General features: G+C 41.7%; 1 protein-coding gene across 1 annotated transcript in view; it reads left to right on the top strand.

Annotated features, from left to right (window-relative positions):
- The first annotated feature begins 1,567 nt into the window (after positions 1–1,567).
- ENPEP (glutamyl aminopeptidase) overlaps positions 1,568–19,511 on the top strand; it is a 96,433-nt gene continuing 78,489 nt past the window's right edge. Inside the window, exons 1-2 of the mRNA XM_082243343.1 lie at positions 1,568–2,340; positions 15,390–15,531. Of these exons, the coding sequence (XP_082099469.1) occupies positions 1,658–2,340; positions 15,390–15,531 (825 nt within the window). The 5' untranslated portion in view covers positions 1,568–1,657. The remainder of the gene's footprint in view (positions 2,341–15,389; positions 15,532–19,511) is intronic.

Raw genomic sequence — 19,511 nt, 5'->3', positions numbered from 1 at the left:
TCACTATTGGAGCCATTCTTTTCTGCATGGTGCCTGGCTTATGAGGAGTTTATGAGAAGGAGTGGATAGCAAACTTTTAGCGGTGTGGATCACTATATGTTTTCCTGCTAATCCAGCAATATATACCCTGTGTGTTTTCCTCACATGTGAGAACATTTGAGCAACAACATTTGGTGAGTTGCCACTTCTTCTGACCCCTCGGTTTGGCACTTGGTGGTGGTTGAGAGGTGATCCTGCATAAACGTCACGAATCTTCGGATGTTTTTAATGGACAATTTTATATTCATTCTAAGGACTTTTTTGACACTGAGAATATTCATTTAATACTTAGAGTGCTAGTTAAGTATGACCAATTTGAATACTTAGTTCATATGTGTTCATGTGTTTTTTTCTGAGACAATTCATATTGACTCTTGCGCTACTATTTTTTTCATTTTTATTTGGATCTCCAAACTAGATTCCCCGACGATCGGGGAAGAGCAGCGGCGATCGCCGCCGATCCTCCCCTGACTCGACTCCCGCTGTGACTGAAAACAGCGGGAGCGCGCCTCCGGCGGCGCGCGAGCGCCGCCTACAGGGGGAGGAGTCCAGCGACGTAGGTCTACGTCGCTGGACGGGATCGTGCCACATTGCCGCAGTAGCAGCAATGTGAGTGGTCTTAAAGTGGTTAAGGACAGATCTATGCCTGTCACCTCTGAGAAGATGTCAACATGTACTAAGCTCATTTGGGACCTGCGTTTTTAGTGCCGTTTTAAAAAATGCAGCTAAGATCCAGCTTGCAGGACCTTTCAAAACACACTGCACCCTCAGCGCAGTGGTGTGAAGAGTCCCATGGCATGTAAAGGGATTTGTGTTTTTGCTGTGTAACATTGTAAAAATGCAGCAAAAACACATTAGTGTGAAAGCAGCCGAAATTAGAGAGCTCATCATAGCTGTAGATAAAGAAAACATGAGTTGCCTAATCAGAGATCAAGTAAAACAAATCTATATTACTGAATTACTAAAATTTCATATAAGCTTTAATGTATTACATATCCGGGTAATATTTTAAAGCAGTTCTAGCAACATTTTTTTTCACTTGGAAAACTTTATGATTTAATCCGTTGTTCCGCTTTTAAAATGTGATAAGAAATTTGCTTATAAAAGATATTTTGCACTGTAATAAGATATATGCATACAACAGCTAGCAATAGCAGATCTTTCAAATCACCTTGTCATGCCAGATATCTCAAATTCAACCAGAACAGCTCAATAAAATCATTCATTAGGTTTATTACCTTATCCTCATAACTTAGGAAAAAGCCCTGAAACATTCATAAAGTTTCATTGCAGCTGTATGGGCAGAGTCCGCTGATAGAGCTGGCTTGTGTTTCCAATTTAGAGATGCTCTGATTATTGCATGTGGCCATCAAGTCACTGATAATACCCTGGCAAGATAAATATCCTGCCATCATCTATTGCTGATTAGCTCGAAGTTATTTTCAACTAGTCTGCAAGGAAAAAGGAGGAGGAGGAGTGGGGGGAGAGCTGAGAAATGTGCTGTTAAAAGCAGAGGGTAAAGAGTTTCACATCATTGTGGCCTCTGCAGGAGGAGGAAGAAAGAGGACTAGGTGAACCGCTACAGCTGCTAGCCACTCTGGCAATAGAAAGCTTAAACATGGATGAGGATTCGGAGAAGGGATTCAAGAAGTACTGTATCCAAGGGAAACATGTGGCTATGATTGTAGCGGCGGTTGTTGTGGTGGGATTAGCTGTAGGGCTCGGGGTAGGTCTCACATACCCTGAGCCATGTAAAAGTACCAATGGAGGTGATCACACAACAAAACCTTCTACATCTTCCTCCACCACTAACTCTATCTCTTCTACCACCTCTTCTACCCCCACTTCTACCACTGCTCCTTCAGAATCTGAGATGTGTCCAGTTAAGGATGACAGCAGTGGGGACTGGAAGAACTTCCGACTTCCATCACACATCCGACCTTTGCATTATGACCTGGAAATCAAGCCAGAGATGGACAAAGACACCTACACTGGCACAGTGACAATTTGGCTTAAGCTGACCCGCGGAGACAAGTATCTATGGCTACACATCAGGGAAAGCAAGATCTCGGGGCAGCCCAAGCTAAGAGATCGCAATGGCCAAGAGATACAACTCAGTCAATGCTTCGAATATAGACCCCAGGAGTATGTTGTTATGGAGTTCACACAACAGTTGCAGCCCAATGCCGATGATGACAAACTAGAGGACACCTATCTTCTGACTCTGCAGTTTGCTGGTCAACTCAATGGTTCTCTGGTGGGGTTCTACAGGACCACATACCAGGAAAATGGCGTCACCAAGTAATGTATTTTTATATATTGTGTATATTAACAAATTCAGGAAACCTATAGCTAGTGTTTAATTCGAGTTTAAGTGGGAAGTCCAGCCCAAAATGTTTTTTTCAGCTTTGGATAGAATGGGAAAAAACTCTGCCATGTTTTTATTGCTGCTGTGTTCTTATCTGGGAGATTGTCCCTCACTTTCTGTCCCTAACAGGGATTCTCACAGCAAATAAAGGCTGTGAGGTTGTAACCATTTCTAGTGTATCCAAAAAAAAGTTTGTGCACAGTTCTGCTTGGTTTATTCACAACTAGGTGTCTTGCTGCATTACAGTGCATTGCACATGTGCATTCCCTTACTGCCATTGGGTGCCATTAGGGCCATATTACATGTGTCAGCATGTTGTGGTGACATGTATCTTCAGTTGCACATCAAAACAGTAAGAGAACACATAAAGTAGGTATTGCAACACGCTTCCATGCATAGTAACATATATTTTGGTGTGTGTGTGTTGGTAGCCTATTCACTTGAATGGGCTGCCTAAATACAATGCATGTTAACATGCACAAATGCAACACACCAGGGGCCAAGGTATAAATGGTCCCTATCTCCTCTGCTGCCTGATCTCTGAACTCCACTCTAATGCAGAGTAATATGCTGCTAAAGTTTCTTCTGAGACTGATACTTCTAAGAAAATGGGTGGAAGTCAGCAGACGGAGCCACTGAGCACTGCAGCTGATCCAGAAATCACCTTTCTCAGAAGAAGTACACCTTTCTCAGATCTCAGAGGAAACCTCAGCAGTGGATTTCTTAGCATTAGAGTGTTTTTTGGCAGCGGAAGAGGTAAATATATTCTTGCTTCTTTACAGATATTAATATTATTATTATATTTGAGTAAGTGGTATTTTAAGATCTGCCCTGCATGTCTACTGGAAATTGTAGTTTATCAAAGACCCTAGAGTCAATTAGTTGACCTCTAAATCAAAATTCAGTGGAAAGAGGTTTTCCATAAAACTCATCCAGGGGTTAAGTGCATTCAAATGTCATTAAAATTAGGTTTGTTGCATGCCAGATGAAGTTTAACAATTGGAACTCCCACAACCACTCAGTTTTTCTAGTTTTGGGTAGAGTGAGTAAGGGTTAGGATCCCTGAAATTTTGGTTATTGGTGGAACACAGGTGACACGCACACCGGTCCATAGTGCTGATGTCCCTGTTTACTGCACGCGTGAATGAAAAGTAGTGGGTGCCGCTTTTGGGCACAACAAAATTTGAGTGTTCTATGGATTATTTTATGTGGAAAATTGAATAAACGTTATTGCACGATTATATCCTTTTTGCTTTCTTCTGGGAATTTTTATTATTTGGAGCCTGATTTAACATTTCAAGAAGCTTTTATAAATATACCAAAGTCGGGACCATTCTAATTCAGGTGATTGGTTTTGAAGATGGGAGTCTTAAGCTGAGACTTACCAGGGGTCTTCAAACTATGGCCCTCCAGTTGTTTAGGAACTACAATTCCCATCATGCCTAGTCATGTCTGTGAATGTCAGAGTTTTACAATGCCTCATGGGACATGTAGTTCTGCAACAGCTGAAGGGCCGTAGTTTGAGGATCCCTGGTATATACCAAGCTGTGTGGGTCCTGGTGGCCCAGATCGGTCTGGTGAGTGGCCCCCTTACATTAAAATGGAGGAGTATCACTAAGGAGTACGTGTGAGACAGAAATATAGAGCACATTGGAGCACTGGGTGTGGAAGACAGCTGTTCATCTTGAAAAAATTGTTCACAATTGTATTTTTTTCATTATCTCAAGTGTTTTATATATTTTCTTAACTTAACCACTTGCCGACTGCCGTCAGTATATTTACTGCGGCAGTCAGCCCCTCACAGGCAAAGCGACATAGGGTTACGTCGCTCGCCTGTGAGCCTCTAGGGGACGAGCGCGCACCACCGGAGGTGCGCTCCCGCCCCCGCTCGTTCACAGACACCCCCGCGTGTGTGCCCGGCGGACCCGATGTCCGCCGGCCACTCACGATCGTCCATTGCAGAGGGAGAAAGGCAGGCAGCTAATGTAAACAAAGCCACCTGTCATTCTCCCCTGTGTAAGAACAGAGATCATACGGACCTGCTATGTAGGATCGTATGTCTCTGTTGTTACACCACTAGCCACATCCCTTTACAGTTAGAAGCATGCCCCTAGGGACACACTTAACCCCTCCTTCTCCAATAAAGTTAACCCCTTCCCTGCCAGTGTCATTTTTACAGTAACAGTGCATATGTATAGCACTGATTACTGTAGTAATGTCACTGGTAACCCCAAAAGTGTCAAAAATGTCAGTCAAGGGTCCGATCTGTCCGCCGCAATGTCGCAGTCCCGCAAAAAAAAAAATCGCAGATCACCGCCATTACTCGTTAAAAAAAAAAAAACAACAAAAATGACAAAAATCTTTCCCTTAGTTATATGTAGCAGAAAACAAATTGGCCTAAAATGTTAAAAAATTTTGATTTTTACATTTTTTTCTGGGGGGAATTTCATATAAAAAAATTTGAAAAATATTGTTATTTTTGCAAAATTGTTGCTCTTTTTTTGTTTATAGCGCATGATCAAAAAATTGCACAGGTTATCAAATACCACCAAAAGAAAGCTCTGTTTGTGGGAAAAAAAGGACATCAAATTCGTACAGCGTTGCACGACCACGCAATTGTCCGTTAAAATCACGCAGTGCCGAATCGCAAAATAGGCCCTGGTCAGGAAGGGGGTAAAATTTTCCGGGGCTTAAGTGGTTAAGTGTATCATTTCTATCTAGAAGTTCACAATATTCGTGGAAAAAAATTTTTGGTATATTGCACACATCTATTAAGTTTGCATGATTTTTGTTCTATTTTAGTCACTTTTATTTAGCACTAGTGTACCACGCAGCTCCTCAAATTGAAACACTTTACCATTTACTTAGGGGAAATCAGTGTGCTGAAACTTTTTTAGAAATGTGCATAGTCTGAGCTAAAGTCAGAGATGGAGCTCTTGACAATTCTGTATGCCTGGATATTGCAGATAATTACTGAACATGTCTGTGCCCAGTGAGATTTTTGTATCACACTGCAGCATAAATAAATAAAACTGCATAGCTGGTGTCCAGTGCACATCATTCTAAGGTCAGGGCCAAAAAACTTGCTAAGCTTTTTCTCTTTTCAAGGTATTATGGCATTTAAACTTTTGTTAGGTGTCATTTGGAAAAAAGTTGTTCTTACTATCATGGTTGTTGTCCTTTTCTCAGGGTTGAGAGTAACCTCTATTAAAGTGAATGTAAAACCTTTATTTGCATTGACACTCATGATACAGAGACCTTTAACTACAGAGTTTGGGTTCTGGCATGGTTTCAGGCTTTGTCCTGTACTCTGCAGCCAGCTTGTAAGTTGGGTGCAGCATGATGTGGTGGCAATAACACACACAGTCCAAGTGTGATGAAAGAACTTGTATAGAAATAATGCAAGACAGTTCACAATAAACTTGGTGGAAAGACAGCCCACCTGGGAGCAATGGTTCCAACTGTGTGTGGAGAGCAGGTTTCAGTACAGTACCTTTTTAGGAGGGGCAGAATGCGGCCTGGCCATCTAGTGCTTCAAGCAGGAAGATGTCCAGAGAAGTTGCAAGTCCTGGCAGAAAACAAAATCAGTTAAAACACGATGTGAGAAGGATTAGAATAAACTGACCTAAAGCTGAATTCCAGAATAAGCAAATATTGTCCAAATCAAGAGTCAAATTTATCCTTATTTGGATTTTGGGTGTTTTTTGTGTATTTCTTCTATGCATGTGCCGTAATCCAGTGTGAAACTTTACCTTTATCTGTGCTGGAGTTTCCTGTAATAAAGACCACTCACTTCTGCTCTGCCTCCTTCTGCAGGGTGACTGGTCTTGTTTCCGCCCCCTACTTTAGCTTTCTACAGGCAACCTGTACTGAATGGAGCCTAGAAGCCCCTCCCACAACTCTGCCCTCTACACAGGATATGTATAGCACACTGGTGATGTCACTACTACATTTACAATGTTAGCATCTGGGTTTTTAAAGACATTTGGTGAACACAAATTTGATTTATATCCTTTGTGGCTATTGAGGAATATATACCTTTTTTGCATGAAGATAAGAAACCTTCTCTGTGCACCAGCCCCCCATAATACTTACCTAAGTCCCATCACGATCCACTCCCTCCTCATTGGCTTCATTAGCAGGGGGAGCCTATGGCTCCCACTGCTGTCAATCACAGCCAGTGAGCCAATGAAGAGAGAGAGGGGATAGGGCTGAGCCCCTGCTATGTGTGAGTGGACATATAGAGCAGCAGCTAGGTAGTAGTGTGTCCCCAGGTATAGGAAACCCTGGAAGTGGGTTGCCAACATCCCAAAAATACTGTAACAAAACAGGAAAGGGTTCTCCCTAGGGGTGGGACTTTAGCAGCAATCACACTTCCAAAAAGAGTAAAATTAAATCATTTAATAAATTACAGCAAGGTAAATTTGATCAAAAAGATCAGACAATATACAAATATACAACATTAACAAGAGTGTAGTGTATGGATGTAAAACCATATGTGGAACGTAAGTAATACATATATTGTAGGGTATATGATGAAAAGGATGATGAGGAAATCCTCCAACCCCATGGTGATTAAATTTTTCTTTTTGAAAGTGTGATTGCCACTAAAGTCCCACCCCTAGGGGGAACCCTTTCCTGTTTTGTTAGAACAGCAGCTAAGGAGTGAGCCTGCTTGGGTGCCCCCATTGCAAGCTGTTTGCTCTGGTGGCACTCGGCAAAGGGAGGGACCAGGAAGGCCGGTGGGGGACCCGAGAAGGAGAAGATCTTTGTGCAAAACTTTGTAAGTATAACATGTTTGTTAATTTCAAAAAAATACATTTTAATATCACTTTAAACTTTAGCTGCAGCACTGATATTGAGATAAGAGGCTAAAGGTGCACTGTAACAAATCATAAATTTAAATAATAGTGAAATCAGGGTTCCCAGATTATACAATATGTAATTTATTCTATAACTAGAATTCCAAAACAGTACCAGTACAAATTGGGCTCCATCATAAAGAACTCTATTATTTACAGAAGAACAGACAGACCTGTACTTTTTTTTTCAGTGTAGCACACCATAATTCATGGTACAGCAGCACAGGTGTATTGCCTCTGTACTTGTGGTTTAGGAAAGTGATTGTCAATGCAGTACGCCTTAAAAAAAATTCCATGCATTAATGTGCATTGTGGTAATGCATGGTAAAATGCATCACCCCAGTATGGTAGTGTGAAGCAAGAATAGCATACTGTCTGTAAAGGACATGTGTAGGGATTAATGCCCATTGTGTTGTGTGTTAAAAATCCCACACCATTTCTCATAGTCCAATGTATCATGACTGGCTGGCTGCAGTTACGCTTTCTATTTGTTCCAGGTGTCCAAAGCAATTTGCACTACATCTGGCATCCCTAGCCGGCACTTTTTACTAGCTCTGTTGCGTCATACAAATTTTTTGCAGCCCTACAGCTTCAAAACAACAATGGTTGTTACAAAAGAAATGACTTTCAAACAACATCATAACTAAAAGTCATTTTGCAAAAAGCCTGTGATTCATAGAATGAAAACCAGACATGTACAACAGTGGGAATGATCCATTGCCATTTAAGTGCTCATGCCTGCAGAGTTGCTGCTGATGAGACACAGTCTCACGCTTTAGTCCCATTTAGATCTGTCATGCACATTCAGCACAAGTCAGTCATGGCACACACTTCAGTGAATGCAAGTAGGTATTTCGTTGATTTTAATTGGGGGTTTAAACTAAACCTGTTAAAAAAAGAGGTGGAGGAAGGGGCACACCAAGAATAGTGACTTAACAGCTGCATTTGCCCATGCGAAGCAACAAATTATTTTTAATACCCCCCCCTCCCCAGCGGGATATACTCATCTTCCTTTTGCTCCTAATGTTTAATGGCTGGGTGCAAAAAGAAAGCTCTGTTTAAGCTATGAGTTGCTAGTGTTATAGGGTACACAGGGCTCTGGACTTCCCTCTGACAGCATGGGCTGACCAGGACTATCATATATAATGAGTTTCATGATTTTAATAAAATGCCAAATGCATACTCACAGACATGAAGATAATAAAATCGTGTTACAAGAATCCACCATGTGTGAACTGGAACAAGTCCTTCAATCAGGACTGCTAACGCATTTCGGGGGTCAAGCCCCCTTCCTCAGAGCTTGACCCCCGAAACGCGTTAGTGGTCCTGATTGAAGGACTTGTTCCAGTTCACATATGGTAGATTCTTGTAACCCGATTTTATTATCTTCATGTCTGTGAGTATGCATTTGGCATTTTATTAAAATTTTGCAAACAGTGACCACGGGTAATGCACTAGGTGTTTGCGCCTCCTTTCTCTCTTTTTCTATGTACCCATGTTGGAGTTCCCTGCCTGAGGCGAGCAGCACGCTAGTCTTCCCCTTCGGAGTGGGAGCTAGGCTGAATTTTGTATAATGAGTTTCATGCTTATCTATACCTGGAAGGACCAGGTACTTCCTTTGTCTTCTTGACAGCTTGTAAAAATATGTGATTTTACAGCTGTCAGTAAATGTCTGTTAGAGAAATTTTATGTCAGTAAAAAACTGGTTAGTGTTGGCTCGGCAAGTGTAAGAAAGAACCCCTTAACTGCTTGATGCAACACCAGTAGTCACTTATCCAGGCAGAGTTTGAAGCTAGTTGGGATTATTTTTAAATAGAAGCAGGCTGAAGCCAGTGGCAGAAGGAGAAAGCAGCAGTGTTTGCTAATCCTGCTCCTCTCGTTCCGGCTGTGGAGTGACTTCAACTGTGCTCCACCTGTGGCCTCTCTGCATAGATAGGCTGTTAGAACCTGATGCTTGTTTGGTGCCAACAGCTTCTGATGCCTGTGTCATGTGCCCCACAGCTACACTACACTCTCCTTTTGAATAAGCAGTCCTGCTCTTCTGCAGCCACAGTTCTCTATCAGGTACTGTCAAGGAGAGGAATTTGGGGTGGGAGTAGAGCACTGTACTGGGGGAGGGGGTGATTTTAGGGAAAAGGGGACACCCTCTGCACTAAGCACACCCCTGAACCGTGCACTCTGTATGCAGCACACCCCTAAACCCTGCACTTTGTATGCAGCACACCCCTAAACCCTGCACTCTGTATGCAACTCACCCCTGAACCCTGCACTCTGTATGCAGTGCACCCCTGAAGCCTGCATGCTGTATGCAGTGCACACCTGAAGCCTGCTCTTTGTATGCAGCTCACCCCTGAAACCTGCACTCTGTGTGCAATGCACACTTGAACCCTGCCCTCTCTATGTAGTGCACACTAGAACCTTGCACTTTGTACGTAGCACATCCCTGAACCCTGCACTCTGCACTTAGTGCACACTGCTGGTATTTAATGGCCTTTGAGACCCTTCCACTGTTAGTGCAGGAGGTGATACCACTGCTCCATTGATTACAGAGGAGCCAAAAAGAACCAAATTTGCTTAATATCCTAGTATACTTACGGACCCAGCCTGCAAAACAGCCAAATTGGCGTTAAAAACAGAGGGTTTTGTTTGCACTTATTTGCAAATATATGCATAAGGTTCCTCTGTATATACTGTGGTCCTAACTTTAAATTTACAGAGCCTCCATAGCAGGGCACACATACCAAAGAATAGATTAAGGACTAATTATTCCCCTCTTCCCTCTGAGTGCTGCCTGCGGTGTTAAATACTTACCTTCATACCCCTTCCAGTGATCTTCATTGCTTCATGGTGCAGTCCTGCCTGGCACTGAAAGTTTTTTTTTTAAAATGTCCCTGCCAACTCCTCTTCTTACTGCGCACTAAAAATAAAGGTGTCCTTTAATCCTTGTTTCTCAGGCTCTGCTATCCCACCTGTGGGACCAGGACCGCCATGGAGGTTGCCGCCTGGTAGAGGGGAGGGAGACCAGTGAACATCCATTTGCTGATCTTCCTTTCTGGGTAAAAACCCGGAAATGGCATGTATTGCATTAATTTAGGGTTCCACTGTCACTTTGCCCAGCCGCTGTGGTCAGGGAAGAAGCTAAAGTGTGATTATCATCAATAGAAAAAAAAAAATAAAGTTATACCTAAGCACTTAACTAACCTCAACCCCCCCCCCCCCCCCAAAAAAAAAATAGGCCTATAGCAAATTTATGGTACCAAACTTTGTTGCTGTTTCAGGAAGGCATGCAGTTTTAAGGCTTGAAATATTGAGTATCTAGTTACTCGGGGCAGCTTCATGCTTTAAAGTGATTGAAAAGTCTAATTTTTTTCAAAATAAAAATAGCAAACATGGTATACTTACCTCCTATGTGCAGTTGGTTTTGCATAGGGCAGCCTGGATCCTCCTCTTCTTGGGTTCCTCGTTGCTGCTCCTGGCCCCTCCCTCCTGTCGAGTGCCCCCACAGCAAGCAGCTTGCTATGGGGGCACCCCGTGCTGAGCTGCAGGTCCGTGAGTCCATTCAGACACGGAGCCATGGTTTGGCCCTGAACCCTCTCTCTCCTGATTAGCTAATCGACTTTGAGTGACAGTCATGGGAGTCCCGAACGGACAAGGGAATCGTGGACATTGCTGGACAGAGAGGGGGCTCAGGTAAGTATTAGGGGGTGCTAGGAAGGCTGCTGCACAGAGAAAGATTTTTATCTTAATGCATAAACTGTATTAAGATAAAAAACCTTCTGACTTTACAACTTTAACAAAAATTTTGTTATACTGTATATTGTATTTTTGTGCCCTAAAATGAACTTTAGTGTAATTTTACCTGCACTTTTGCACTTGGTAAAACGTTGTGAAAAAAATGACATTACCACTAATGTATTCTCCAGGGTCTCTTCTGCTTTCAGAGTTTTGGGAATTTTAGGGAATCCTCGGACCTTTTCCTTTTTTTTTTCTCTCTCTTCTGTATACATATGGACCCAGTGCTGATCAATGTCATCAAAAACTCCAATGTTTTTCAGCAAATACGTGAAAAAAGTCTGCTACACTTAGAAACCAGATACCTCTTGTCTGCTGAAGACAACTTTTTGATTTATTATTCTTTCATTACAACAGTAATATCAAATTAGGAAAGCAGGGCTACACAGTGTCAGCCCTAATTAATCACAAACAACATACTTCAGATTCCAGAATAATTAAACCTGAGAGGGGGATGCCACACTTACTTGAAGCTTGCTAGAAACCTGTTGAACTATGTTCAAGGTTCAATATATTAATGATTTAGCAGATGCTATGTTCAAAACCATTAGCATTGTATTTCTTGCTGGCTGTTTATGAAACATCATGGCAAACTATAATAGGTTGTAATAAAAAAACTTCACTGAGTGCACAACAAGCTTTATTTATTTGAGCTGCTCTAAGGGTGGCAATAATGTGCATGGTTCGGCTCCTGCAAGATGGCCTAGTTCAATTCTCATGTAGCACCCCCTGACTCCCAATGGCATGTGAGTGTAGCCTGGGCTACAGCAACTTTGAGAATGAGACATTGCCTTTTTTTCTTTTATCCATCTACTGAGATACTGATGTTATGTAGCACCATTCACCCCTGGCCAGCGAGGGCGCAAGCTCATGCTTATGTGATTTGTAGTTTAAACGGCAGCCATATAATGAGACATATTGACTCCTGAGACAATTCCCAATAGGCACTGTGCAGTAGGAAGAGTTGAGAGATGATTTTTATAAAACTGCTCAGGAAAGCTCTTCCTCTTGACACCAAAGGAGTTAGAGAGAGAGCACCCCTGTCTGGATATTTGTCTGCAAGCGGGAGAACATACCAGTGGATATTCAAGCCTGAGGCTGGGAGTGTGGACATCAAGGACAGAGCAGAAAAGGTCATATCACAACACCTGCACCGCTGCAGCAGGAAGACAGTAGCCTCCACTTAGCCTCTGCTTTCCACCTCTGATCACCAGAGGCTTTTGGGGAGAGACCGAGGGGACCCCCTTTTAAAGTGAGAGGTCACTGCAGCATCCCTCGGACTGGTGAGTGGGCTGTTCACCCATTGCTGACACTGTCAGCAGGGACTGAGCCACTGGGAGCAGGACAATGAGTGTACCCAAACCATTCTGCACTCATACTGCACACATTCCAAACCAAGACTGCATCTATACGACATTATACTGAATCTTTACTTCATCTGAGCCACATCTATCTTGCACCTGTGCCGAGACTATACCGTACCTATATTGTGCCTATACTGCATGCAGGTTAACTGGGACTGTCATTAAGTGCACCGACACTCATATAGGGCCCCAACGATAGCCAGCAGAAAAACGTCTCAAAGGACTACCCCTCCAGTAATAATCATTTTTCAAGCCCCCTTTGTTCCCCTGTTCCCTCTGGTAGCATCCTCCTATTCTTTTAGACAGTGCATACCCAGTCAGTTTAATAACTACCATAAATGCTCTCTGGCAGTGTAGTTTCAGCACTCAGTAAATTAAACTTTACTATTTGTCACTGCTGCACTTAAGGTGGCCTTGCTACTGTTTATTCTGATCTGGGCGACAGTGTCATTTTATACCTAGTCCTTAATCACTTTGTATGCTAAAATGTGTTATTACCATTGGTAATCTATTTTATGCTTGCCCAGGTACCATCCATATTGGGTAATAATATATTAAGATTGCCTTTATTGCCTGGTCTGGTGCCTGTTTTCTTTGGTATAGCACTACTTTTGGGTGCTAAGTATTACTTTCATTAATTTTCTGTGATATTGTATGTTTATACACTCAAACTGGTGTGTCAGAGGGGCTGAGGTTCTTGAGAAGGTTGAGGTAAAGAAAAGAGGACACATCCTCTCCAGCGGCTCCTACAGGGATAGCGCTACATGAGAGACCCATAGAGGCAAGAAAAGCTGACAATTACCCCAGGGCTAAGTCCATGGCTAGAAATGGGAGATTGAGAGACATTGGGTACCAGTCACTTTAGTATTTTTTAAAAGTTTAAAACCTTTTTTTAAAATGTAATGTAATCTATGGCAGACAGAGCGGCTCGGGTTTGAGCATGCATGAGAGCCCCCATAGAAAGCAGCTTTCTATGGGGGCACTCACTGAAGAGGTGGAGCCTTGAGCATTGACATGGGACCCCAGAAGAGGAGAATCAGGCTGCTCTGTGCAAAACCATTGCACAGAGAAAGAAAGTATAACAAGTTTATTATTTTAATAAATAAAAAAAAAGAAGCTTTAATGTTACTTTAAGATTTTTTTTGCTCCAAACAGACAGGGAGAGAGTAATAAGGGCTGCAGATACCCAAAAGCGACACTTACAGACAAGACAACACCAGCAACAATGTAAATAGCACACTTCAGCTGGCTAGCAGACTTCTCTGTGTATTATTATGCTTCCTCCCTGGTCCTTAGTCTTGGTTAAACGTCTCCCTTCATCATGCAGGACAGGTTCTGAGGACCACTTTTGGCCCCAGTCCAGCTCTCAGCACAAATAAGGCCCCGTAAATGCTACTGGCCTAGCAGGACAGACTACAGACAGCACACCGCCTCAGGCCAAAGTCTGGGGAAAAGATACCCTCACATAGTCTGCCCGTCATATTTATGCTCACCCCCTGCATGCGCTACTGGCAATAAACTTCCCAGTGGTTGGTCAGGGGGAACAGAAGGCAGAACCAACAGCAATACTGAGCTTAGAGGAATAAGTACAAATTAGCTAGCTAGTGTCTAGCACCAAGCAACTAAATTGACAGGCTGGCTACAATCAAGTGAAAATTGGGGCAGTAATGAGCACTACCAACAGCCAAAAGTGTTTGTTATCAAAAACATTTTCTGATTGTCTATAAAGGCCTGGTCCTTTTTTCACCTAGTTAAGAAGAGGGAAGGAAAAGCTAAAAAGCCTAGTACACACTATTAGTTCTTTTTCGTTCAACCCAGCGGGTTAAACAAAGAAAAACTGACAGCGCAGGTTGTAGCCACTGTACTAACAAACTGATGTTAGTACAGGAATCTCCCCTGTTGTGCTATTGTGTTCTGACAGGGGACCTTCCCCAGAACACCCAGGTCAGCTGGTCGGCAGACCTTTTTCAGTCATGACCCTTCGACAGAAGCAGGCCAAACAGCTGGCTTCTGTCGGACCGGCTGCCTTACACATGGGCCGGGTTCTATTGAATCAGCTGATGCCACCCAATATTCGGTCTGTGCGTACTAGGCTTAAGTCACATAGATGCTGTCCACTAAATCTGTTGAAGATGAAATAATGTAGTATTTTTTAAATTGGGCAAATGTCTCCCAGATCAAAATTATCGGTAGATCCATTTTATCTTCTATGGTCCGTCTCTTCCATAGCAACCAATCATAATCTTTCTTTCACATAAAAACCATTGCTGAAAAAAAAAAAATCACAGCTTTAATCTGATTGGTTGCTATAAAAAGCTATAGACACAGTTCTTAATTCAGATATTATGAAAAAAAAAAGGTAGAGTATTAACTGAAAAAAAAACATACTCTGACCTCTGTTCTATGGCTGTCAGCAAGTCCTGCATTCTGACCTCCCGCACAGACATACCAGTTGGGATAAAATATTTCCGCTTTTCCATGTTATTTCACCACAAAAGGGAATGAGTGTGTGTGCGTGTGTGTTAATGACATATCAGCAATTTTTAATGAGCAATACCCCTTAAAAGACTCTAGATATAAAAATCAGAAAGGATCTATGTGAGCAAAAATATTATTGAAGATTGGTAAATTAAGCCTTTGCATGCTGCTATACACGCTTGGATACTTCTAGCACGCCTTTGCTTTAAATTTAATCTGATAAAAAATGTTGTAACAATAATATACATTTAATCTGATAAAAAATGTTGTAACAATAATATACATTTAATCTGATAAAAAATGTTGTAACAATAATATACATTTAATCTGATAAAAAATGTTGTAACAATAATATACAAAGTATACTTGTATGGCTGCTATATACTTATATGGCTGTTGATGAGATACTGACTGTAATAAATAAACGAAAGCTGCATAATCACCCCTGAAATCTAGTAGACTAAAAGAAGCCTTTCTTTTCTCCAGGAGTATTGCAGCTACAGATCATGAGCCAACAGATGCACGAAAATCATTCCCTTGCTTCGATGAACCCAACAAAAAGGCAACTTATAATATAACCATTATTCACACTGCTGACTACGATGCAATCTCAAACATGCCAAAAGAGGTAAGTGCTTAGGACCCAAAGAATCATATTTAAAATAATTTACTGTGTGTTATTTTTTTGTGTGTTTACTTGACATAATGGTCACTCGGTTTAAAATAATGTACACCATTGCAGAGTTTTTGTTCTTTGATCATGGGATTGTTCAAAATAATAAAGACAGACCACTTCCCTTCTTCCTTTATCACAAGGCAACCTGAAGCCTCTCCTCAGAAAGAGTTGTAAAATAGAGAGACTACATGTAAAAAATTTTTTAGTCCTTAAATGGACAATATAGATTATTTTTAGACAGAGATTAGAAAAAGTAGGAAAATGCATTAGAAAGTAGGAAAAGTCAGTGAGTTCTCAGTCAAAACATCTGCAGTTCGGAGTGTCCATAATAACCCTTTGACAGTATTAATATCATGGGTGCAGTGCATTTTTTAAGACCTTTAAGAAGGTCCAGATTTTCCCCTTGCCCAGCAATGCCCAGGGAGTGGAATGCAGCAGCACTGCTACATATACATCATGGGACTGTCTTGCAATCACACCCCCACTGAACAGAAGAGGGATTATGATGCTGGAAAAAAATATTTTTTTAAGGCAAATAGCAAATTTTTATGGTTTTTAAAGGTCTTTTCAAATTCACAGAAGTGCATATAAAGTTACAGTCCGCTTGTTAACACAGACTTCACATAAGCTTTAATTTACACCCAAATTCTGGCTGGCTCACCCCAGGGTGGACCTCACTGGGCCTTTTCCTGTTATCCTGGAAAAGCTGAGGATCCCAAATTGTGCAAAGATATAAAGTCCTGGAGAATCTTCCTGTAAGATTTAGGTTACTCAGCTTTCTCAGGAAACTGAAAAAAACTCAGTGATGTCAGCAAAATTAGGCAGAAAGCTGCTGGAAATTAGGGAGTAAGGTAAGTATTTTTTTAATGTTTTCCTTCCAGTAAGTTATGTGTAGCGTTACCCCCACAGAAGCCACTGGTGATTTGGGTCTTCTGCTCTGGTCCAGCCTTGTGTGAGGCCTCACCCTCACTGACATCACCAGAATACCTTTCTGCAAGCTCCTAGCAGGCATACAAGGATGAAACTCACAACCTTTTAAAAGATAATTAGAATAATGTTTTGGCAGATAAGTCATATAATATAACTGAGGATATTGACCCATGAATGTCAATCAGCATAAACACAAGGGTAACGGTATAAATAATCTCACAGTGATGCATATGGAAATTGAGATTCCAGCTTATACTGTGACCCCAAGAGCATAAACAGTAGCTCTTCATATGAGATGATATACCTGTGATGTTAGCAAAATTAGGCAGAAAGCTGCTGAAAGTTAGGGAGTAGGGTAAGTATTTTTATTCTTTTTTTGCTTCCAGTGAGGTATGTGTAGCGCTACTCCCTGCAGGAGCCACTGGTGATTTGGGTCCTCAGCTCTGGTCCAGCCTTATGTGAGGTCATGCAATGCCAAGCCGCTGCAAGCAAAGCCAACAGAATACTGGGATGTATAAAAAAGGGGATTCACTCCAGAAATAAAGAGATTATTCTTCCACTCTACAAGACTCTGGTCGGCCACATCTGGAGTATGCTGTCCAGTTCTGGGCACCAGTCCTCAGGAAGGATGTGCTGGAATCGGAAAGAGTCTAGAGAAGAGCAACAAAAATAATTAGGGGAATGGAGGACATCAGCTATGAGGAAAGACTACAAGCACTGAACTTATTCTCTCTGGAGAAGAGACGATTGAGGGGGGATATGATATCAATGTACAAATACTGTACTGGAAACTCAAGCATATGGAAAAACCTATTCAGAGAAAGGGAATACAATAAGATGCGTGGCCACTCACTATAACTAGAGGAAAGGCGGTTTAACCTTAAAATACGCAGGGGGTTCTTCACTGTGAGAGCAGTAAGGATGTGGAATTCTCTTCCGCAAGCAGTCGTATCAGCAGGGAGCATTGATAGTTTCAAAAAACTATTAGATGGGCACCTTAAAGACGGCAACATACAGGGGTATACAATGTGTGGTTAACAGTAGAGCCAAACACACACACACATCATAGGTTGAACTGGATGGACTGATGTCTTTTTTCAACCTCACTAACTCTGTAAATATATGTAAGGTCTCACCCTCACTGACACCACCAGAATACCTTTCTGCAAGCTCCTAGCAGGCACACAAAAATTATACTTAAAACCCTTTAAAAGATAATTAGACTGTTTTGGCAGATCAGAGTCATATAATATAACTGAGGATATTGACACATGAGTGTCAATCAGCATAAACACAAGGGTAACCATATAAATAATCTCGCAGTGGTCCATATGGGAATCAAGATTCCAGCTTATACTGTAACCCCAATAGGATAAACAGTAGCTCTTCGTATGAGATGATAAACCCAAAAAAGGGGGTGACAACATAGACAAACTATGTCACTTGGGAGCTCTCAAACAAAGGGGATAGGTTTAAGCCTGCAAGATACAGACTTAGAGTTAATACAGTTCTGCCCTCAGGATAGATTAATTTGGACAAGTCTTTGTAATGGATCTTCTGCCAGCTACATTGGGGCCATTTAAGAATGTCGAAATGTTGGTGAGAATTTTTCAATTAAATTAGTATTGCAGCAATGTATTGCAGATGTTGAACTTAACAAAAGAGTGAACTCCTTTGAAGCAAATGTATACTGAGAAAGGACAAACCAAGATGCGGCAACCAGTTCCCAAGATGTACACTGTGATTCAATAGTGGCGGGCCCTCTTATGCTGTAGTCAACTGATGGTAGAGGCAGGTGAGGTGGCTCCTCAGCAGCTCTGGATGATGACATCCTGGATCACAGCAAGCATCTTGTGATAGCGCCTGGGCAGCCGATAATACAGCAAACTCTCTCCAAGCCAGCCTCTGTGCTCTTAGGTACATCAGCGTCCAGCAAATTCAGCACAAGGCCTGCTCATCCAACACAACATAGCACAGCAATCTTTCTCCCTTCTTTCTTTGGTTGGTGCTCTCCCTAACTGCCCTGCTCTTTCCCAGGCTTTCCTTTTTTTTACGACCCCCTTCTGCTCTCAGGTGTACATGGGTATTGTAGTTGCTTCCCATGGATGCTTGTGGCTCGGATCCCCCTCTAAACCACATCTCCCAGAATGTTCCTGTGTAAAACCAGTCACTAGCTAAACAAAGCACACCTGACATTATTATCTTGTGAAAAAAAAAAGAGTTCTGCAATCAGTAATATTGCTGTGTGTTACATATGTTTTTTTAAAAAAAAGAAAACATGTTGATGCCTGATCCTCTTTAATTTGGCAGCTCTACTTCGTGAAATGGTTTATGGACCTTTTATCTGGTATAAATGTTTTATATTGCAAAAATCTAAATTACCAACGTGCTATAATCTATTTCTGGATTTATGTAGGTGTGGTGCCCCTTCGAAGATTTATTCTGTTTGGTCTTGCCTACCATTTCTTTAGGTTTTACATGATTGGTAAAATATGTCTAATAAGCTCCCACAACATAAAAAACACTTTTGTCTTTCTCAAAATGCACACCAGACAAGTTTTAGTTTTAGATTGGATGAAGGCAAGATTACACAAGTAAGGATAGTGTAAAATAGTAACACCACATTCATGAATGACAGACATGGCAACTACTGATGTGTGGCCTAAAAGAACACTTCTTTTGTTAACTATCCTTTAAATTCTACCCAAGTGCCTTATTCACATTTTTAAATTTATCCTTTGGTGGCCTGTCTGATTGATTGTGTTGCAACCGATAGTGATGCCATCACACACACTGCCAGGCCCAAAAAAAAGTCGTCACCAAAAAAAAAAAGGTCACACACTCTAATATTTAGTTGGACCGCCTTTAGCTTTGATTACGGCACACATTAGCTGTGGCATTCTTTCGATAAGCTTTTGCAATGTCACAAGATTTATTTTTGTCCAGTGTTGCATTCGTTTTTCACCAAATGATGGGAGAGTTGGACCACTGTGCAAAGCCTT

Source organism: Pelophylax lessonae (assembly GCF_965119305.1).
Source record: "Pelophylax lessonae genome assembly, chromosome: 1".
NCBI classification, from domain to species: Eukaryota; Metazoa; Chordata; class Amphibia; order Anura; family Ranidae; genus Pelophylax; species Pelophylax lessonae.
This window is presented reverse-complemented; position numbering and strand designations above follow the sequence as displayed.